The sequence below is a fragment of the Octopus bimaculoides genome, chromosome 3 (genome assembly GCF_001194135.2).
Source record: "Octopus bimaculoides isolate UCB-OBI-ISO-001 chromosome 3, ASM119413v2, whole genome shotgun sequence".
In the NCBI taxonomy this organism is placed as follows: domain Eukaryota; kingdom Metazoa; phylum Mollusca; class Cephalopoda; order Octopoda; family Octopodidae; genus Octopus; species Octopus bimaculoides.
In genome coordinates, this window is record NC_068983.1 from 159,027,502 (window position 1) to 159,044,847 (window position 17,346).

At 34.1% G+C, this 17,346-nt stretch overlaps 1 protein-coding gene across 7 annotated transcripts in view; it reads left to right on the plus strand.

The window, feature by feature from the left end:
* LOC106872350 (protein strawberry notch homolog 1) overlaps positions 1-17,346 on the plus strand; it is a 176,382-nt gene that overhangs the window by 101,878 nt on the left and 57,158 nt on the right. For all 7 annotated transcript variants that reach the window (XM_052966646.1, XM_052966648.1, XM_052966647.1 and 4 more), the window contains 8 exons: positions 1,681-1,771; positions 8,384-8,491; positions 9,024-9,110; positions 11,532-11,623; positions 12,949-13,017; positions 14,060-14,142; positions 15,695-15,810; positions 17,286-17,338. In XM_052966646.1, the coding sequence (XP_052822606.1) occupies positions 1,681-1,771; positions 8,384-8,491; positions 9,024-9,110; positions 11,532-11,623; positions 12,949-13,017; positions 14,060-14,142; positions 15,695-15,810; positions 17,286-17,338 (699 nt within the window). The remainder of the gene's footprint in view (positions 1-1,680; positions 1,772-8,383; positions 8,492-9,023; positions 9,111-11,531; positions 11,624-12,948; positions 13,018-14,059; positions 14,143-15,694; positions 15,811-17,285; positions 17,339-17,346) is intronic.

Consider the following 17,346-nt stretch of genomic DNA (forward strand, 5'->3'; position numbering starts at 1 on the left):
GTTGCTCGGCTAGTACGGTTGCTCGGCTAGTACGGTTGCTCGGCTAGTACGGTTGCTCGGCTAGTACGGTTGCTCGGCTAGTACGGTTGCTCGGCTAGTATATGGTCATACTATGTCTTTTCTATTGCTATTTCATAATGTTAACATAACTTCCAGTGTGTGTGTGATATCCCCAACACTATCATGTCTGAAGATGTCCTTCTTCCCCCACCCACCCCTTCCTTTCCCTCTCCCTTCTCCTCAAGAGGAGGCAGTGTTCCTCTCTCTTGTGAAAAGAAATGTGTGATAGGCATGACTGCTAGGACTGAATACAGGTACTTTCTTCCTCAGGTAACTTCTCATCAACTTTTCCAATCTCTGGTTGGAAGGGGAGATGCTACCTTCCAGTAAATTTATTGATAGATGGGTGAAAGTGGAGGATGAATGAATCTATTCTCTGCATATGCTTGCAGGCAGAAGAATACAGCTAGGAGAGGACACTTACTCTTGGTAGCCCAATCAAGGTTCCACACATTGATCTCTGTGGATCCATGATTGGTTCTAGAATGAATTCTCTTCTTGAGACATTAACATATCTTGTGTACAGTGTGTACCACCATTTCATTCTATTTTATTTGATTTTACTGTAAACCCTCAGACCTTTTGTAACTAGTTTCTTTGATGTCTTCTCATCTCATCACCCTTGTAGTAATAGGACAGAATATACGAATCAATAAAAGAAATGACATGTATAAACTGAGGATGCACTAAATAAGAGAGATTGCAACTGTTAAGTTTGTTTATGCTCTTGTTGGAATAGATTTAAGCTATTTGTTGCTCGTATGTTATGTGTTATTCAGTTATTAAATGACAACTGAATATATTGATGTTGGCCAATTCATAAGTTCATAAGATGCGAAAAAAAAAAAAAATCCTTTTTAATCAATTTTTATAGCAAAAGCTGCTGAAAAATTGTTTGTAGCAATTAATGATTAAAGACATACATTAAACATTTTTTAATCTGTAAAGTTTTTGAATGTGTAATCACAGTTAAAAAGCATGAAGATTGAGAAGTCAGTTAACCCTTTTGCATTTGGATTTCTGTGTCAGACATAATGCTTATTTATTTACATTCCTTTGAACTAATCTTGCATTATCTCGTAGCTTCAAGATTTCAATGATGTAATTGTGTAATTTTAGAATGACATCGTAGGGTAGGTGTGAAAGGCCAGATCTTGTTGGTTTAAGCATACAACAGGTAGAATATTTGGGCCATATGTGACTAGTTTAAATACTAATGACAATTTTTACCTCTGCTTTAGCGAAGGCAGGGGTATTGTTTTCAGCCGTGTTTGTTTGTTTGTTTGTTTGTGGACAAGATATCTCAAGAACCGCTGGATGCATTCAGATGAAACTTTCAGGGATGTTTGCCTCATGACTGGCACAGACTGATTAGATTTTGGGATCGATTCAGTACCAGACAAGGATTGTGGATTATTTTTTTCCTCTTTTTTTTTTCACTTAATTTTTGAGTGGTCAGATTCATTTTTGGTATTCTTGTTTGTGAGAGCAGTCAAGTTTATTTCAAATATTCTCATTTTAAAAATCATCTCTGCCTAATCGTTGAGGTTTGCATTCTGTGAGTGCTCTTGTTGTTCATATTTTATGCAAAAATTCCAATTTTTCTCTCTATTTTAACAGCCAAGAAGTATTTGCAAAGTTTGAACACAGAGAAATCCTTCCAGGTTGCTGTTCCCATCCTGGTGATATTGTTGAAGCAGGATCGCTTGCAGTATGTATCATATTTTGAGCGTAGCATTTAAGTAGTTTATTGAACTAGAGCAAAATTAAGATCAAAAATATTTGTTTAGATTACTTATATATATATGTCTATTAAGGGTACCACAAAGTAATGTTACATTTTCAAACAAATAGTCTGACATCATACCTCAAATAGATTACAAGCCAATAAAAGGTGTCCTTGCAATTAACTAATTGGCATTGTGTTAATGACCAAACATTAATGTGGACATAGAAATGAAGGACTTTAATGAGCTGCAGATCTTATTTCTTTTTCTTTTACTTGTTTCAGTCATTACACTGTGGCCATGGTGGGGCACTGCATTGAAGAATTTTTAGTTGAATGACTTGACTCTCAGTACTTTTTTTTTAAGCCTGGTACTTTTTCTATCAATCTATTTTGCCAAACTGCTAAGTTATGGGGGTGTAAACACACCAACACCAGTTGTCTTGTAATGAATGGGGAAAAACGAACACACACACACACACACACACACTCTTTCCACCTATCAAATCCACTCACAAGGCTTTGGTCTGCCTGAGGCTATAGTAGGAGACACTTGCCCAAGTTGTCATGCAGTAGGACTGAACCTGGCACCATGTGGTTGGGAAGCAAGCTTCTTACCACACAGCCACTCCTGCAGGGAAAATATATGCACTGGTTTAACAAATTTAAAAATGATTTTGAAGGTTATCGATTAGGAGGACCAACTGTTCTCAATAATGCTACAATGAAAATAGCAATTGAAAAGGATCCACATTTAAAGTATTGGGGACTTAACACAGAGGTTTAAGAAACCTTGGTCCACTGTGCAAGATCATCTGAAGCAGATTGGGAAAGTGTATAGAGAAAGGAAGTGGGTAATTCATGGGCTATTTCCCGAAAATAAAGCAGTAAATTTGACAGTTTGCAACAGTTTCCTTGTGTCTGCCTACATATAAAACCAAGCCAGTTCCCAGATGCTACTGTTTTTTTGCATTCTCTGTAACTAAGAAGAACATGGATTTTTGCATGTTTACCTTCAGACTTTTAGAACTATTCTTCCAGGTTTGGAATGTTCTCTACAAATCTTACACAAATTTCCTTATTAATTATTTGTGTACTTGACTATGTTAGTAAATGCTTAAATGATGCTGGAGAAGCTAGGATTTTCAAATAAAGAAAGTGGTAAGCATATATGCATGTTATAATGAGGACAGCTGTATAAAGTTGTGCCAAGCTCTAATTGTGGTGGAAACCTGTGGAAGGGGTAGACCTAGGAAGACGTGGGATGAAGTGGTGAGAAAAGATCTTCAGACACTGGGCCTCACGAAGGAAATGACAAGGGACTGAGAGTTGTGGCAATGAGCTGTACTTCAGAAGATGCATCAAGCCAAGTAAAATCGCTGCAATCCATACATACAGGCTTGTCCTTTACAGGTGCCAGTGCCACATGAAATGCACTTGTGCAGGTGCGGCATAAATGCACCTGTGCCAGTGGCACATGAAAACGCGCACAACACACTCTGTAAAGTGGTTGGCATTAGGAAGGACATCCAGCTGTAGAAACCATGCCACAACAAACAATTTGGAGTTTGGACATCTTCCTGGCTGGCCAGTTCCTGTTAAACCATCCAACCTATGCTAACTTGTAAAACAGATGTTAAATGATGATGATGGTGAATCTATAAATGGAATAGTAAAAATATGCAAGACTTTTCCGAAGTTCAACAAGTAACACCCTTATTAAAATTTCAGTGATGGAACCTTTTTTTGTTTTGTTAGAAACCTCTTCCTTGTAAGATTTCAAGTAATTAAAAAGATTCACACACACACACTCTCACTCGCTCTCTAACTCGCTCGCTCGCTCACTTGGGCTTGCTCTATCTGCAAAACTGCTCAGTAGCTGTCAACAGGTTGTCTTTCACAACCCCATCAAAATATCCATTATGTTAATATTCTACCTATCTAATTAAGTATTATTTATTATTGACTGAACATTTTGCCTAACATGGGGATATATCGTAGCTCCCATGTCTTCTGTTTCCTAATTAAGTTGTAGTTACTAACCATTAATTTATGTTGAGGGGCATATTCTTCTCAATCAACTACTTCGTTTTACATAGTAATAGAAGTCAACTTGGCTCATGGTCTGCTAAGTGGTAGGTAACTAATTGATAGGCTGGTTTTCTGAAGTTTGTATTTCATGTTTGTAAGACTAGCCTCTTAAAACCTCCAAATCTGTGATCCCTGTTTCATGTAACAGGTCATGGTCTTTGTGTGTACCTGTGTGCCTATTCTGGTGTTACAACATTGAAATTTCCAATGATGATAACACTATTATTGTCATAATTCCTTGAAGTGACTTGCAAATAGACTTTATAGAACTAATCCTGTTGTTTGTCCATTTGTCCTAATTATAATGTATAAGTAGAAATCACAAATGTTGTCATGTGATCTATTATTAGTCACATTATTCTCTTATTCAGGCTTCCAAGAAATACACAATCCACTTCTAATAAAAATACAATACTGCTGCTTGTACAAGAGTTATTTAATCTAAAACTTGAACCCGTGTTTCTTGTGTATTAGACGTCTGCGTAAAGCACTTCTAATTTATTTAAAGGATTGGCACTTTAAGTTAAATACTAAGTCATAGAAAACTGTAGTGTAATGTCAACTGTTAAAACCACTTTTGTAATCATCTTCGTTTAATGTCTGTTTTCTATGCTAGCATGGGTTGGACAGTTTGACAATAGACCACATGACAACATTTGTGATTTCTACTTATACATTATAATTAGGACAAATGGACAAACAACAGGATTAGTTCTATAAAGTCTATTTGCAAGTCACTTCAAGGAATTATGACAATAATAGTGTTATCATCATTGGAAATTTCAATGTTGTAACACCAGAATAGGCACACGGGTACACACAAAGACCATGACCTGTTACATGAAACAGGGATCACAGATTTGGAGGTTTTAAGAGGCTAGTCTTACAAACATGAACAGTTGGACAAACTGTAGTGTAATGTCAACTGTTAAAACCACTTTTGTAATCATCTTCGTTTGATGTCTGTTTTCCATGCTAGCATGGGTTGGACAGTTTGACTGAAAACTGGTAAGCTGGGGGAGCTGCACTAGGTTCCAGTCTGATTTGGCATGGTTTCTACAGCTGGATGCCCTTTCTAATTCCAACCACTCCAAGAGGGTATGGGTGTTATTTACATGCCACCGGTTTACATAAGTTTACTTAGTGCCCCATAGCAATTTCATGTAAATAATATAATAGCAATAGAAATGATTGAATCTTCAAAAGAAGCTGTAATTACTATTTACACTGTGTTAGTAGATATCAGTTGAGCATTTAATAAATTCAAGCTTTATTTAAATTGACTTTCAATGTGGGTTCAGGAGTGGCTGTGTGGTAAGTAGCTTGCTTACCAACCACATGGTTCCGGGTTCATTCCCACTGCATGGCACCTTGGGCAAGTGTCTTCTACTATAGCCTCAGGCCGACCAAAGCCTTGTGAGTGGATTTGGTGGACGGAAACTGAAAGAAGCCCGTCGCATATATATATATATATATATATATATATATATATATATATATATATATGTGTGTGTGTGTGTATGTTTGTGTGTCTGTGTTTGTCCCCCCAACATCACTTGACAACCGATGGTGGTGTGTTTACATCCCCGTAACTTAGCGGGTCGGCAAAAGAGACTGATAGAATAAGTACTAGGCTTACAAAGAATAAGTCCTGGGGTCGATTTGCTCGATTAAAGGCAGTGCTCCAGCATGGCTACAGTCAAACGACTGAAACAAGTGAAAATGAAAATGAAAAAAATTCCTATCAAGACTTTACTCTTAAAACCTTGTATGATATTAACAATTCTTGAAGCTATATTCATCTTTAAGCATTTGCATGCTATTAAGCTACATTTGACAGAACTACTTTATCTAAATTTCTAGCAAACATTGTTTCTCTTGAAAATTTTGCAATTATTTGGGGTGCTCTACTTCTGATGTCATGTTAAATGTTTTCAAAAATACTTTCATTTAGTTGGCCATTGGACTTGGAGAGCAACACAAGCTCACCATTCATAAACAGTTAACCTCAGAGTCTGTTAATGAATATGTATGATCTCTTCAATAACTCAGCTTAGACTGACTGATACATAGAGAGATGAATATATTTTTGATTGATTCATAACTGAAATCTCTTCTGCCCAATTTCAAAGTAGACTAATAGAAAAGAAAATAATGCTTTTGACTTCAATCACTGCTTGAACTTATTTTTGGGAAATTGTGAAAAAATCTCAGACTTATAAAACTTAGCTTTTCAAGTAGAAAATTGTGAATAATATTTGCTGAGATGGCTAGAGGAAAATTTTTCAATCAAGGAATAAATGAAACTTATAAAAAGGCTTCCTCTTGTGCAGCTATGCCTCATCAGCTTAAAGATATTATTTGTGAAAGGATTTTTCATGACATGGGTGCACCAAATGTCCAGTTTGTGCTACTACTTGTTTCAAGTGTAAGACAAAAGGTCATTTTCTTCAAAAGGCTGTAGATCTTTGAAAGAGCTAGTAGGTGTTTCTATTCTCTCTGTGACACTTGCCTGTGTACATTATGTACTAAAGAACTTCATCATTAACTTAGCCTTTCACAAAACCTTCTCTAAAAGAATATGTTGACTCAAGTAGGTTCAAAAGTTTCAATTCTGAATCAGTTGTGTTTAAGCGTTGTCCATAAATGTGTCTTTACCTTTTCTAGAAAAAAAAAAAGGTTACAAAAATAAGCTTGCCAACTGAGATACATGTATAATAAGGAGATTCTTTAGCCTAAGATGTTGAAATATAGGAATCAAATCCTCAATATTACTACATGTATTCATCTTTCCAGTAGTCAAGAAGACAACATAGCAATTAGGACATAGCCCAGATGATGCAGAGAAGCCAAGTGAGACCATAGTTGTGGTTGATGCTAGTGTCAGGTCAATGCCACCCTTGCTGGTGGCACATAAAAAGCATCCACTACACTCTTGGAGTGGTTGGCATTAGGAAGGGCATCCAGCCATAGAAACCTTGCCAAATCAGGTTGAAACCTGTTGCAGCTCCCTGGCTTATCTGTTTTCAGTCAAACCATCTAATCCATGCCAGCATGGAAAGTGGGCGTTAAATGATGATGATGATGATGATAGGTATAAGTGTGCTCGAACCGAAAGTGTCACTATTCCTGAAAATTGCTTTGTCTGCTTTGACTCTTCATAAATCACTTCTTCACAACAGCCTGAGTAAACACTATAAACCAGAGAACTGTCTACTGGCATTGTGTTATATTGATCTACTCACCATTTAAAAAAATCCATTGAATAATATTACTTCTGAATATTTTGTATCATATGATTATACTTAAAATTATTGCTATTTTGAGACATTGTTCTGATTCCGTTGGATGTATGTAGTGTATATTTGTGTGTTGGGGACTGTAATAGCTGTATGTAAATTACGCTTTATTATAATAATAGAAATAGTTGAATCTCCACCAGACGCTGTAATTACTACCTGCTACTGTTATAAGTTATAGTAAGACAACAGGATAATGCCATTAGTTGGAGAGGTTAGGAAGGTAAAGAAGGGGAATGAAATGCTGTAACTGAAAAGATTAAGAGATGTTAAGTTAAAAGAAGTTAAAAGCAATTAAGAATAAGACAAAAGAAAAGTGAAAAAAATTTTTTTATAAAATTTTATTTTTTAAGATATCTCAGAAATTGCTTAAAGAAAAGATATTTAAAAGCTTAACAATCTTCAAAAAACATTTTAAGAAAATGTTTCTAGAACAATTCACAGAACTTCAAAAATTCTCAAAGAATTTCAAAATATATTTGTAAGTTTCAGAGTTATGAAGTTTTAAAAGTTTCAAAAGTTTATAAATTATTATCCATTGTCCATCTAACAATATCTGTCAGACTTTTAATACATTAAAGTCTGATTTAAATTTATTATTGGTGTGGATTATTCTATTCTCCAGTACAGAATCATGTTTATTTAATCTTTTTATTTCTTTATCTTGGGCAAAAATCACTCAAGGATTTTTCTTTTCTGCATATTACATGCAAAACCATGAAGGTGAACCATTGTGTTATCTTTATTTTCTTGTCTACTATTGGAAACTGATTTGCTCATCTACAACTTCAATTTTTGTAAATATTGACAGGTAGCGTGTTAGTACATAAAATGTTTTGTGCTATACTCAATTATCAACTATTTGTTATACATTCTAGCATTGTCACAACATTTGTATTTATCTGATATTCAACAGAAACTCACTTAAAAGTAGAAAGAAGTAAAATACTTGTAAAATGTTTAAATAAAGAAAAAAGAATACTTTTTTATTTATTTGATCATTACATGTCTACAGTACTAGTAGATGTCAAAAACTAAATTTTATTGCTGCTGTAAGTGGGTTTTGTATCAAATCTTTTTACTGGTTGGTACAAATGTTTGATGTCCTTTTCTTACTTCATCAATATGAAGAAGTGAAAGTATTTACCAGAAGTTTTAGATGGGTGAAAATGTTACAGCTATTGTATCGGTTATGTTTCTTTTGTAGTCATTGTTACTTCCGGATGCTTGGTACCCTTTGACCAGTGTTTTTCCCCCTGAAAAGTTGAAAAGTGGACAGTTAAGTAGCCTCCAACTTGAAGGGATACTCTATGCTGTAAGTAAACAAATTATTGTCTCCTTAATAATCAGTCATTACACCACTTTTCCATGTTTATTTGTCACTACTATTGAGTTTATTTTTAGAAGACTGAGAACTTCATTGAATGATTGCAACTTAGATGTTTGTATATTGTGTGTGTGAGTTTTCGGAATACTCTGCTATTTCACCACCTTTTATGAGAATGATTTATTTCTTTTTACTGCTACTGTTTCATTTCTTTAGTGATCTCCTATGTGTGCACCAAGTAAAGAAACAATTGTTATTAGCACAGTAAAAATTGCTGAAAATCAAGTGTTTGGATTTGTACATGCTACATTTCTAGTAAAATCATGTCGTTTTCCTCTGTGTATTCTTTGTTAGGCCATTTGAAGTAAAAGCAGTTTATTATCTGCTGTTAATACGGTGTAAAGTAAAGAATTGTCATTCATATCAGCTGAAGTAATAATTTCTTTTGAATTCTCATTTTTCTCATCCATGCATTATTTGTAGTTACAGTTTGCAACAACAATATTATTTGCTTTTGCAGTGCCAGAAGCATCAAACAGTGCTACCTAATGGGCATCGGGCTGGGTTTTTTATTGGTGATGGAGCCGGAGTTGGCAAAGGAAGACAGGTAAGTAGAATTGTCTGACATTTTTATTTCTTGTTTTAGAACAATGCCCTATCAGTTTCAAGTTACATATTTACTGTATTTATTTGCTTTTTAATATTATTGTTTCCACCTGTCTTATTGTATTGGGATGTGACTTCTTGTGATATGTAAATCATCATCATCATCGTTTAATGTCCGTTTTCCATGCTGGCATGGGTTGGACGGTTTGACTGAGGTCTGGAGAGCCAGCGGCTGCACCAGTCTCCAGTCTGATCTGGCAATGCTTCTACAGCTGGATGCCCTTCCTAATGCCAACCACTCCGAGAGTGTAGTGAGTGCTTTTTACATACCACTGGCACAGGAGCCAGTCAGGTGGGCCTGGCATCGATCACGTTCGGTTAGTGCTTTTTACGTGCCACCGGCACGGGGGCCAGTCAGTAGGTACTGGCATCAGCCACGTTTGGATGGTGCTTTTTATGTGCCACTGGCACAGGAGTCAGTCAGGGGGCACTGGCCACAGCTACAATATTGGTTTTACTTGACTCAACAGGTCTTCTCGAGCATATCATATCACCTGACGCATCAGGGATACTCTTAACTGGGCGGGGCACTCACAGCTGTGATCTCACTTTAGCTGCCGGGTCTATAAATGTAAATAGATAATTATAAAACATAGTTTTTTGCTGGGTCTGTAAAATGTAAATAGATAATTATAAAACATAAAGTATGGTAGCTGAACGGTAAAAGGCATAAAGTTTAACAACTAAGGTTTTAATATTTTCTACTTTGTTGGAAATTAATAACTTGATTTATACCTGTTCTTGAAAATGTCATGACTTTTAGATCATATTAGTAAAAAAAAAATGCTTGCTGATAGAAAACCTTAAATCAAAACAGTTATTCTCTTGGTGCACTATTAATATTAGATTTTTCTTCTTTTGTCAAAAGCTTTATTTTTGTAAAGGTAGATTTTTGTTGAAAGACTCAAAAATACATTTGATGTTGGCAGAGTCTTAATCAGTGGTGTAGTGTAGGGTTTTGTTTATCCTGCATACTAATCAAATTAGCTGCCCCTTCTCTTAAATGTAACATGTTTGACTACAGCCAACACATGTATATAAAGTGGCCATCCTGTGTGGTCTGCACACACCATGCCATTTCCCTGGTCACAGTTGCAATGTTTTTAATTCTAGGTTTTATTGACTGGGTGCTTATTGATTTATTTCTGGCAATAATTCTAAAGGGATGGCAAGTAATGACAGCTCTATAAACATAGACATATGCATGTGCACTTTTGGGCACATGCACACACGCATGTATGCACACACACACACAAACAAACACACACACACACACATGTAGCTTGCTTCTCTCACACTATCAAATTCACTCTGGTTAACTTTGGGCTGTAGAAGATACAAGGTGCCATCCTGTAGGGCTGACCCTAAAACCAAGTAGTTTTAGGATCAGTTGGCAATGCCTGTGCACACACACGTTTTATAGAATTATCTTTCTTATATATTTTTGTATATTTACTTAACATAGATCTCTACAGAAAGATTAATATTTGTCAATTGCTTCTTCATAACGATCTCTCTTTGTTTACACATTGCAGTTGGTATTGGGAAAGGTATCATCTTATATAGTGTTCTAATTCACATAGTATGACCATATTTCTGTATTATTCTGATAATGGCAGCTGTGGCACTTAGACTTGTTATGCAGTGAAAAATTGATTTTAACTAAAATGACATGCCAGCCATTTAAATCACACACACATCATTATATTCACTTTTGCTTTTTATATTAGTATTATTAAGTCTCAAAATACATCTTCTGGCATCTGCCAACTGGTCACTGACAGTTGTTGGTTAGTTCTTAATGGCTGTAAGGATGATTTTTTATTTGTTGCTTTTTAAAAATCTAATTTTTAATACTTTTCAGTTCCCTAACCCTTGAGTTAATCATGCATGGCCTCATTGCTTCAAGATTTTGTTGATGTGATCATTTGTTTCTGGAATGGTATTGTTGGGTGGGTGTGAGAGGTCATAAAATAGGTAGAATATTTGGATCAGAATATGGTCAGTTTAATTGCTAAAGGTTTAATTGCTAAAGTGTTTGCAAAAGGGAATTACTGATATTTCCATTTATAGTAGGTGAAACTCTATTAACCAATCTAGCCATGCCATTGAATGTACTTAGCACTTAATTGAGTTCTTATCAAGTTTTCTCTTATGTTCATTTCATTTAATGACTAGTGCCTCTGTCTTTCAATAAAATATGAATTGAACTACAATTCATTGCCTGAGAAATATCTTCCCAAAGTATAGAATTTTACCATTCATAATTAAGCTATTAAGTTTTTAATCACTTTATATTTTTTGATATTTTTTTTTACTAGTTTTCTGGAAGTTTGGCTAATTTTCTATATTTTTATTTCAGGTATCTGGTATTATACTTGACAACTACTGCCGGGGCCGTCTGCGACATATTTGGTTCAGTATCTCTGCAGATCTTGTTGTTGATGCCAGAAGGTAGAACTTGTTTTCCAAGAATATTTTTGTGTATTACTGTTTTATTATGTGATAGGAGTGACAGAAGAATCACAAAATTCTTTGATCAGTTTCCTTTTTATCATAATTGTAAATCATAAGTTGGTGGAATGGGTTAAGTTGTTGAGTTCCAGGCTGAGTGCTCTTATTTTAGTATTGAGAGTGGAGAAAGAGATGTTGCATTCCTGTGTGTTTCATAAAAGGTGGGTGAGAGCAGTGAGCTTCCTGAGGCTAAATGGGCCAATTTTGATTAAACAACTGGCAAAAAACAGAGAGAGAATACTTGAGTCTTTGATGTGTCAGAGTGATTCAGTGTTTTGTGTAGGTTAACCTGAATTGCCCTAAGTTATTGTTCCTGCTTCTGGGAACCTTGTTGACATTTTCTTTATTATTTGTTCTTGTTGATTTTGCCTATTTTTTACTTGATGTTAAACCCTATTGTCTTTGTATTTCATCCTTGTATTGTTCCCAAAGTCTTTGGCACTTGTGGTCAATAAAAGAAATTATTTATTGCTTGGATCTCGAGCAGAGGAGACAATGCTCTGTCGTATTTAGTGCCTTTATGTTCTGATTTTGAATTCTGCTGTAGTTGGCTTTGCTTTTCGTGTTTCCAAACTATTAAAATAAATTTATCAGTCAAATACAAGGTTCAGTCTGTTTAGGTGTAAATATTATCTGACCCCTCCACTTCCTCAATATTTTTGGATCTATCCTATGATAGAAACCATCATCATTTTTTCTTTTTCAATTTTATTTCACTATGGCAGTGCTCCATCAATGTCATAGCCAAATGGTTGAATCAGTTAAAGAGTATTAAAAGCTTAATGTTTGCCAACAAATAAGGAACACTAGTTGTGAAAATAAATTGTTAGTCTTGTTACACTCTTACTGGATTTATTAAAGTCTTTGTGTTATACTCCTGGTTAAGTTATAATACTTTTCTGGCTTTGGTTTGTCTGGATAATGAAAATATTCCACACTTATTTCATTTGAATGGTTTGCAATAATAAAACTAAGTGAAAAACTATTGCTCTTACATTCCTTTTAGAGAACTCTATGCAAAGCAGATATTAATCATTAGTTACTAGAATGTCTAATCTAGTATGTATTAGTTGGAGGGACACTATTCTGACTATTACATAGTATAAAAATTCCTCATCTCAGAAATATAGAATTGACTAACCTAATGTTAGATATTTAAACAAACCTGCTTAACTTAGTATGGAAATTAGTATGTAATTCACTAATTGATATTTTTTATTTAGTAAGAATTTTAGCATGTACTGAATGTGTATATTTTTTTCCAGAGATTTGCGGGACATAGGCTGCCATATTAAAGTGATAGATGGTTGCAATGAACTTGACAGAAATACTCGGTAAATAAAAACCTATATATATTTTTTATTGTTTTATAATTAGCTTCTCTTGATGCAGAAACCTCATATTTGTTTATTTGTTACTGTTTTCAGTTGTTTGTAAGGGTGGATTATGATGAAATTAATTTGTTTTGTAAATAGTTGGAACTTAGGACTTATGAATAATATTTATGCCAAATTACGTATAAATATTATTAGCAGTGTCCCATAATAAGATAATAGAGACACATCTGAAGGCTTCATATAAGGATTCAAAATTATGGTTATATGTTAAATCAGTGCTGCATCTAATGGAATACTTGTTAATTGTTCAATGCATTTGTTGCTTATATATATATCTGTGAGCCATATTTTCTCATTTTCTGTCCTTGTATTTGTGAAAGGAGAAGTAATGCTCATAATCTTTCCTTGGTCTCTCTCCCACACTGATGAAGGTAAATCACCTGATATTCAACTTGAAGTTGGGGATGATGTGTTTGATGCTATGCCCAAAAGGTTGATTTTCTTGTTTGAACGGAGACACAACACTTGAGCTATCCATCCTTTTATCCACTAAGCTGGCTGCAACTGTCTTAATATAGTTGCTAATCAGTGTGATGGTATGGTGATACTGCTTGAAATAACAGTATAATTTTTTATTGTTCATTTCTTGCAGTCACTCTTATTGGACTTTATCATTGACAATTATTGATATCTCAAATATTACCAAATTTTGTAATTTGCAATCGTACTTGTCTGAATCAATTAGTAGAGAAGATAACTCATGTTCTGGTGAGCAAGAAGTCAATACTTTTATGTTACAAATAATAGAAAAAAAAAAATGAAAATACTGCAGTGAGTTTTTAGTTAACGTAGCATAATGTTCAGAAGGGTTTGTGTTGTTTTGCATCAAATTTTCTTTAATTAGGAAATATTATTTGAACACTATTATGTACGATGGGAAACACCTTCCATGATCAACTTTTATTTTCTTAATTTAAAAGTTGCTACATGCTCTAATCTTAAATCTGTAAAGCTTTACTGTTTTGCATTTTTTTTGCAGAGTATTTGGACTGTCACCAGATTTTAAGGAAGGTGTTGTATTTAGTACATACGCAACACTTGTCTCTTCTGTTCAGAGAGGTGGTAAGTAATTTTAATGTATTAATGTTTCAAAATACATGATTATCAGTTTTTAGATTTAATACATCATATTCCTACTTGTTAGAAGCAACCAAAAGAGTTGAGGTTAGGGAGAGGAATTTACTGTAAAGCTCTTCCTTTCAGAGCCCTGTCTAACACATAGCATGGAAAAACAGATATAAAAGAGATGGTGAAGATATAAAATAAGTAGAAGTGTTTTTATCCAGAGAAATCAGTTGATTTATTTTTCATTTTGTATTCTCTGAACACTAACAAAGAAATTTAATATAGTTTGATGGAATGGTTGAGAAAGCACTTTATATATCAGGAATATTAGTTGTACAAAAAACGTCTTTTAGTATGGTCATATAAAATGTATGTTAGATGAAATTTTACTTGGAATTTGTCGGATAAAAGCTAGGTGAAGGAAAGTTAGGATAAAGTAGCTTGATGAAATCTCAGAATATCAGGTTTTGGTAACTATTAGTTTTGTAGTTTCTTCAAGAGGGATTGTCAGTGGTGTTGATCCCAGTCTTTGTTTCAGTCTGGTCCTTATTTTATTGATTTTGCTTTATTGAACAATGGTAGACAATGTATAGATAAACTTTCACACACAGATGATTGCCTTTTGCACAATTTCTGCCGTTCAAATTCCACCCACAAAGATATTGGTCAACCCAAAGCTATAGAAGAACAGCCCAAGGTGTTATGCATTGAAATTGAAGTTACAGACATGTTGTTGCAAAGCATACAGTCATGTTCACACCTAATTTATGTGAGCATGGAAAATTTCATAAAAGGTTTCTTCTTATGGTGATAATTTTTGTGGCCTTGATCTTGTGATCCCCTCTTGTACAGGGAATTAAATCAGACTAGAAGTTGAATTCTAATTTTGAATGAGGCCACAAGAGAAATTTGTAGCTAGAAGTTACCACATTTCATTATATAATTTCCTGCTTTCAGTCACCACTCCTGTGTAATGTGAAACTTGTTTCATGAGAGGCAATTGCAAATAAAAGTTTTTCACTTCCCAACATCTGCAATAAATTGTTTATGAATTCATTTATAATTTTTAGTTTAGAGACATGAACTGTGTTGCATTGATATGATATTTTTGTTGTCTCTGTTTTTCATCAAGTCTTCAGTGGTATTGATGTGCTTGTTATGCATAGTAGCATTTCATTTTATCAGGTTTACAGTTTTGTTGCATACATTTTAAGATAGCATTGCTGATAACTTCGTCTTCAGCGATTCAAGGGAGGATACACTGGAAAGAGTTTTTATTGTCTTCTCCTGGTTCTGGAGATGATTTGAGTTTAGTATTGCTGATTAATAAATACCAGTTATCCAGTGCTCCACTGCATATAGCAGTCAATTGTACCTCAACCATAGACTGTACCATTGAGATATACGTTATTGCCAAGGATACTATGCTGCTCTGTTTATGTGATACAAATAACTAGACTATTCTTCAGCTTGTGGTCAATACCTTATCAGTTCAGTCAAATATAACTCAGAAAGAGGTTTTATTAAATAATTCCTGTTTTTATTGCAGCTCTACGTGGTGGTAGACAAAGTCGATTGCAGCAACTAATAAATTGGTGTGGAGGAAAAGATTTTGATGGTTGCCTCATCTTTGATGAATGCCATAAAGCGAAGAATTTTGTTCCTGTAGGTATTTCATATTAAATGAAAGAGGAATGTTTTTAAAGAAAGAGTAATATTGTCATTCTATGTTTTATTTAGTTCATTGAAGGTTTTGATTCTTTTGTCATTATGTTTATTGTTGTGTTTTTCTTGTGAATTCTTTATAAATTTATAGATTTGTTAGAATTTTATTTCATATTGGATTTAAGAGACATATCTCTACATATCCAAAACAAGATTTTCTAATTTAGTTTATTTAGAACTAGTAATCACTTAGTAAAATGTTAACTATTAGGAACATCTAATTTATTCTAAATAATTCAATTGTCATTGAGAATTGAGTTTAAAATTTATTTATAGGTGTATCTATTAAATTCATTGAAGACTTATTTATATTGAATCAAAGACAAATGTAGCCATACAATTATATAAGGACATATATCTCTACACTCTGTGAGTGGTTGGCGTTAGGAAGGGCATCCAGCTGTAGAAACTCTGCCAAGTTAGATTGGAGCCTGGTGTTGCCATCCGGTTTCACCAGTCCTCAGTCAAATCGTCCAACCCATGCTAGCATGGAAAGCGGACATTAAACGATGATGATGATGATGATGATATCTATTAAATATTCAAGTTTTCTTTTGGTTATGAACTCCATTCTTTTAAGATTTGCTTAAAAGAGAGATACTAAGACCATTTACTTGAATCTATAACTACAAATCAAATCATTGATTTTCATTTGAAATTTGTTCAGGATTTTAATCTTGATTTAATATTGTATAATATAAAAATTATGTTGTGAAATAACCATAATATCTTTGAGAATATTTCTTCCCACTTTGGTTTCTTGGTGAGTGAATCAGTCAAAGAAATAGGTAATTAAAAAAATATTATTGAAGTTACAGTCTGAAATTTTATGAAGTAATCTTATTCTTGAGTTGTTAATTTACATTTAATATCCACTGATTAAGTCAGATATCTGTACATTCATGACTACTTGTTAAGTTCAGTCTAATATTACTAGATTCCTTGAAAGATTGTATTTAGTTGTTTCTAACTGTACTCAGTAGTCATGACTACAGTGAATATTAAACATGAATTCATGTCATAAGGTTAATCTTAGTCTTACATTCTGATCTTTGGGATTTATTCATGTATAAATAGCAATACATTTAGATGCTGAGGTGAAATACAACAGATCAATCTAACATTTACTGTGGTTCAGAGAGGGAGCAAGTCATCTTTGACAGCTTGGATACTACTATTAGGGGTCATTCTATCTGCTGTTCTTAGATGGTTGTTCAAAATTCTGGTGACTCTATGTGAGTATCAGAAGGTAGAATATACTTTCAGAAGATGCAGCAGAAGTCAATTCTGAGAATTGAATTCAAATTCTATTTACACTTTTGTTTTTTTCTGAATCTTTATATGAATTCTGTTTATTCTTAAGATGTGGATTGAAATTTTACTTATCTTCCACCTCAAATTTGTTTCTGTTCTAGGGCCGTGAGCATGCCAGTACTAAAGTTGCTAACGCTGTTATGACTATTCAAAGGTAAATTA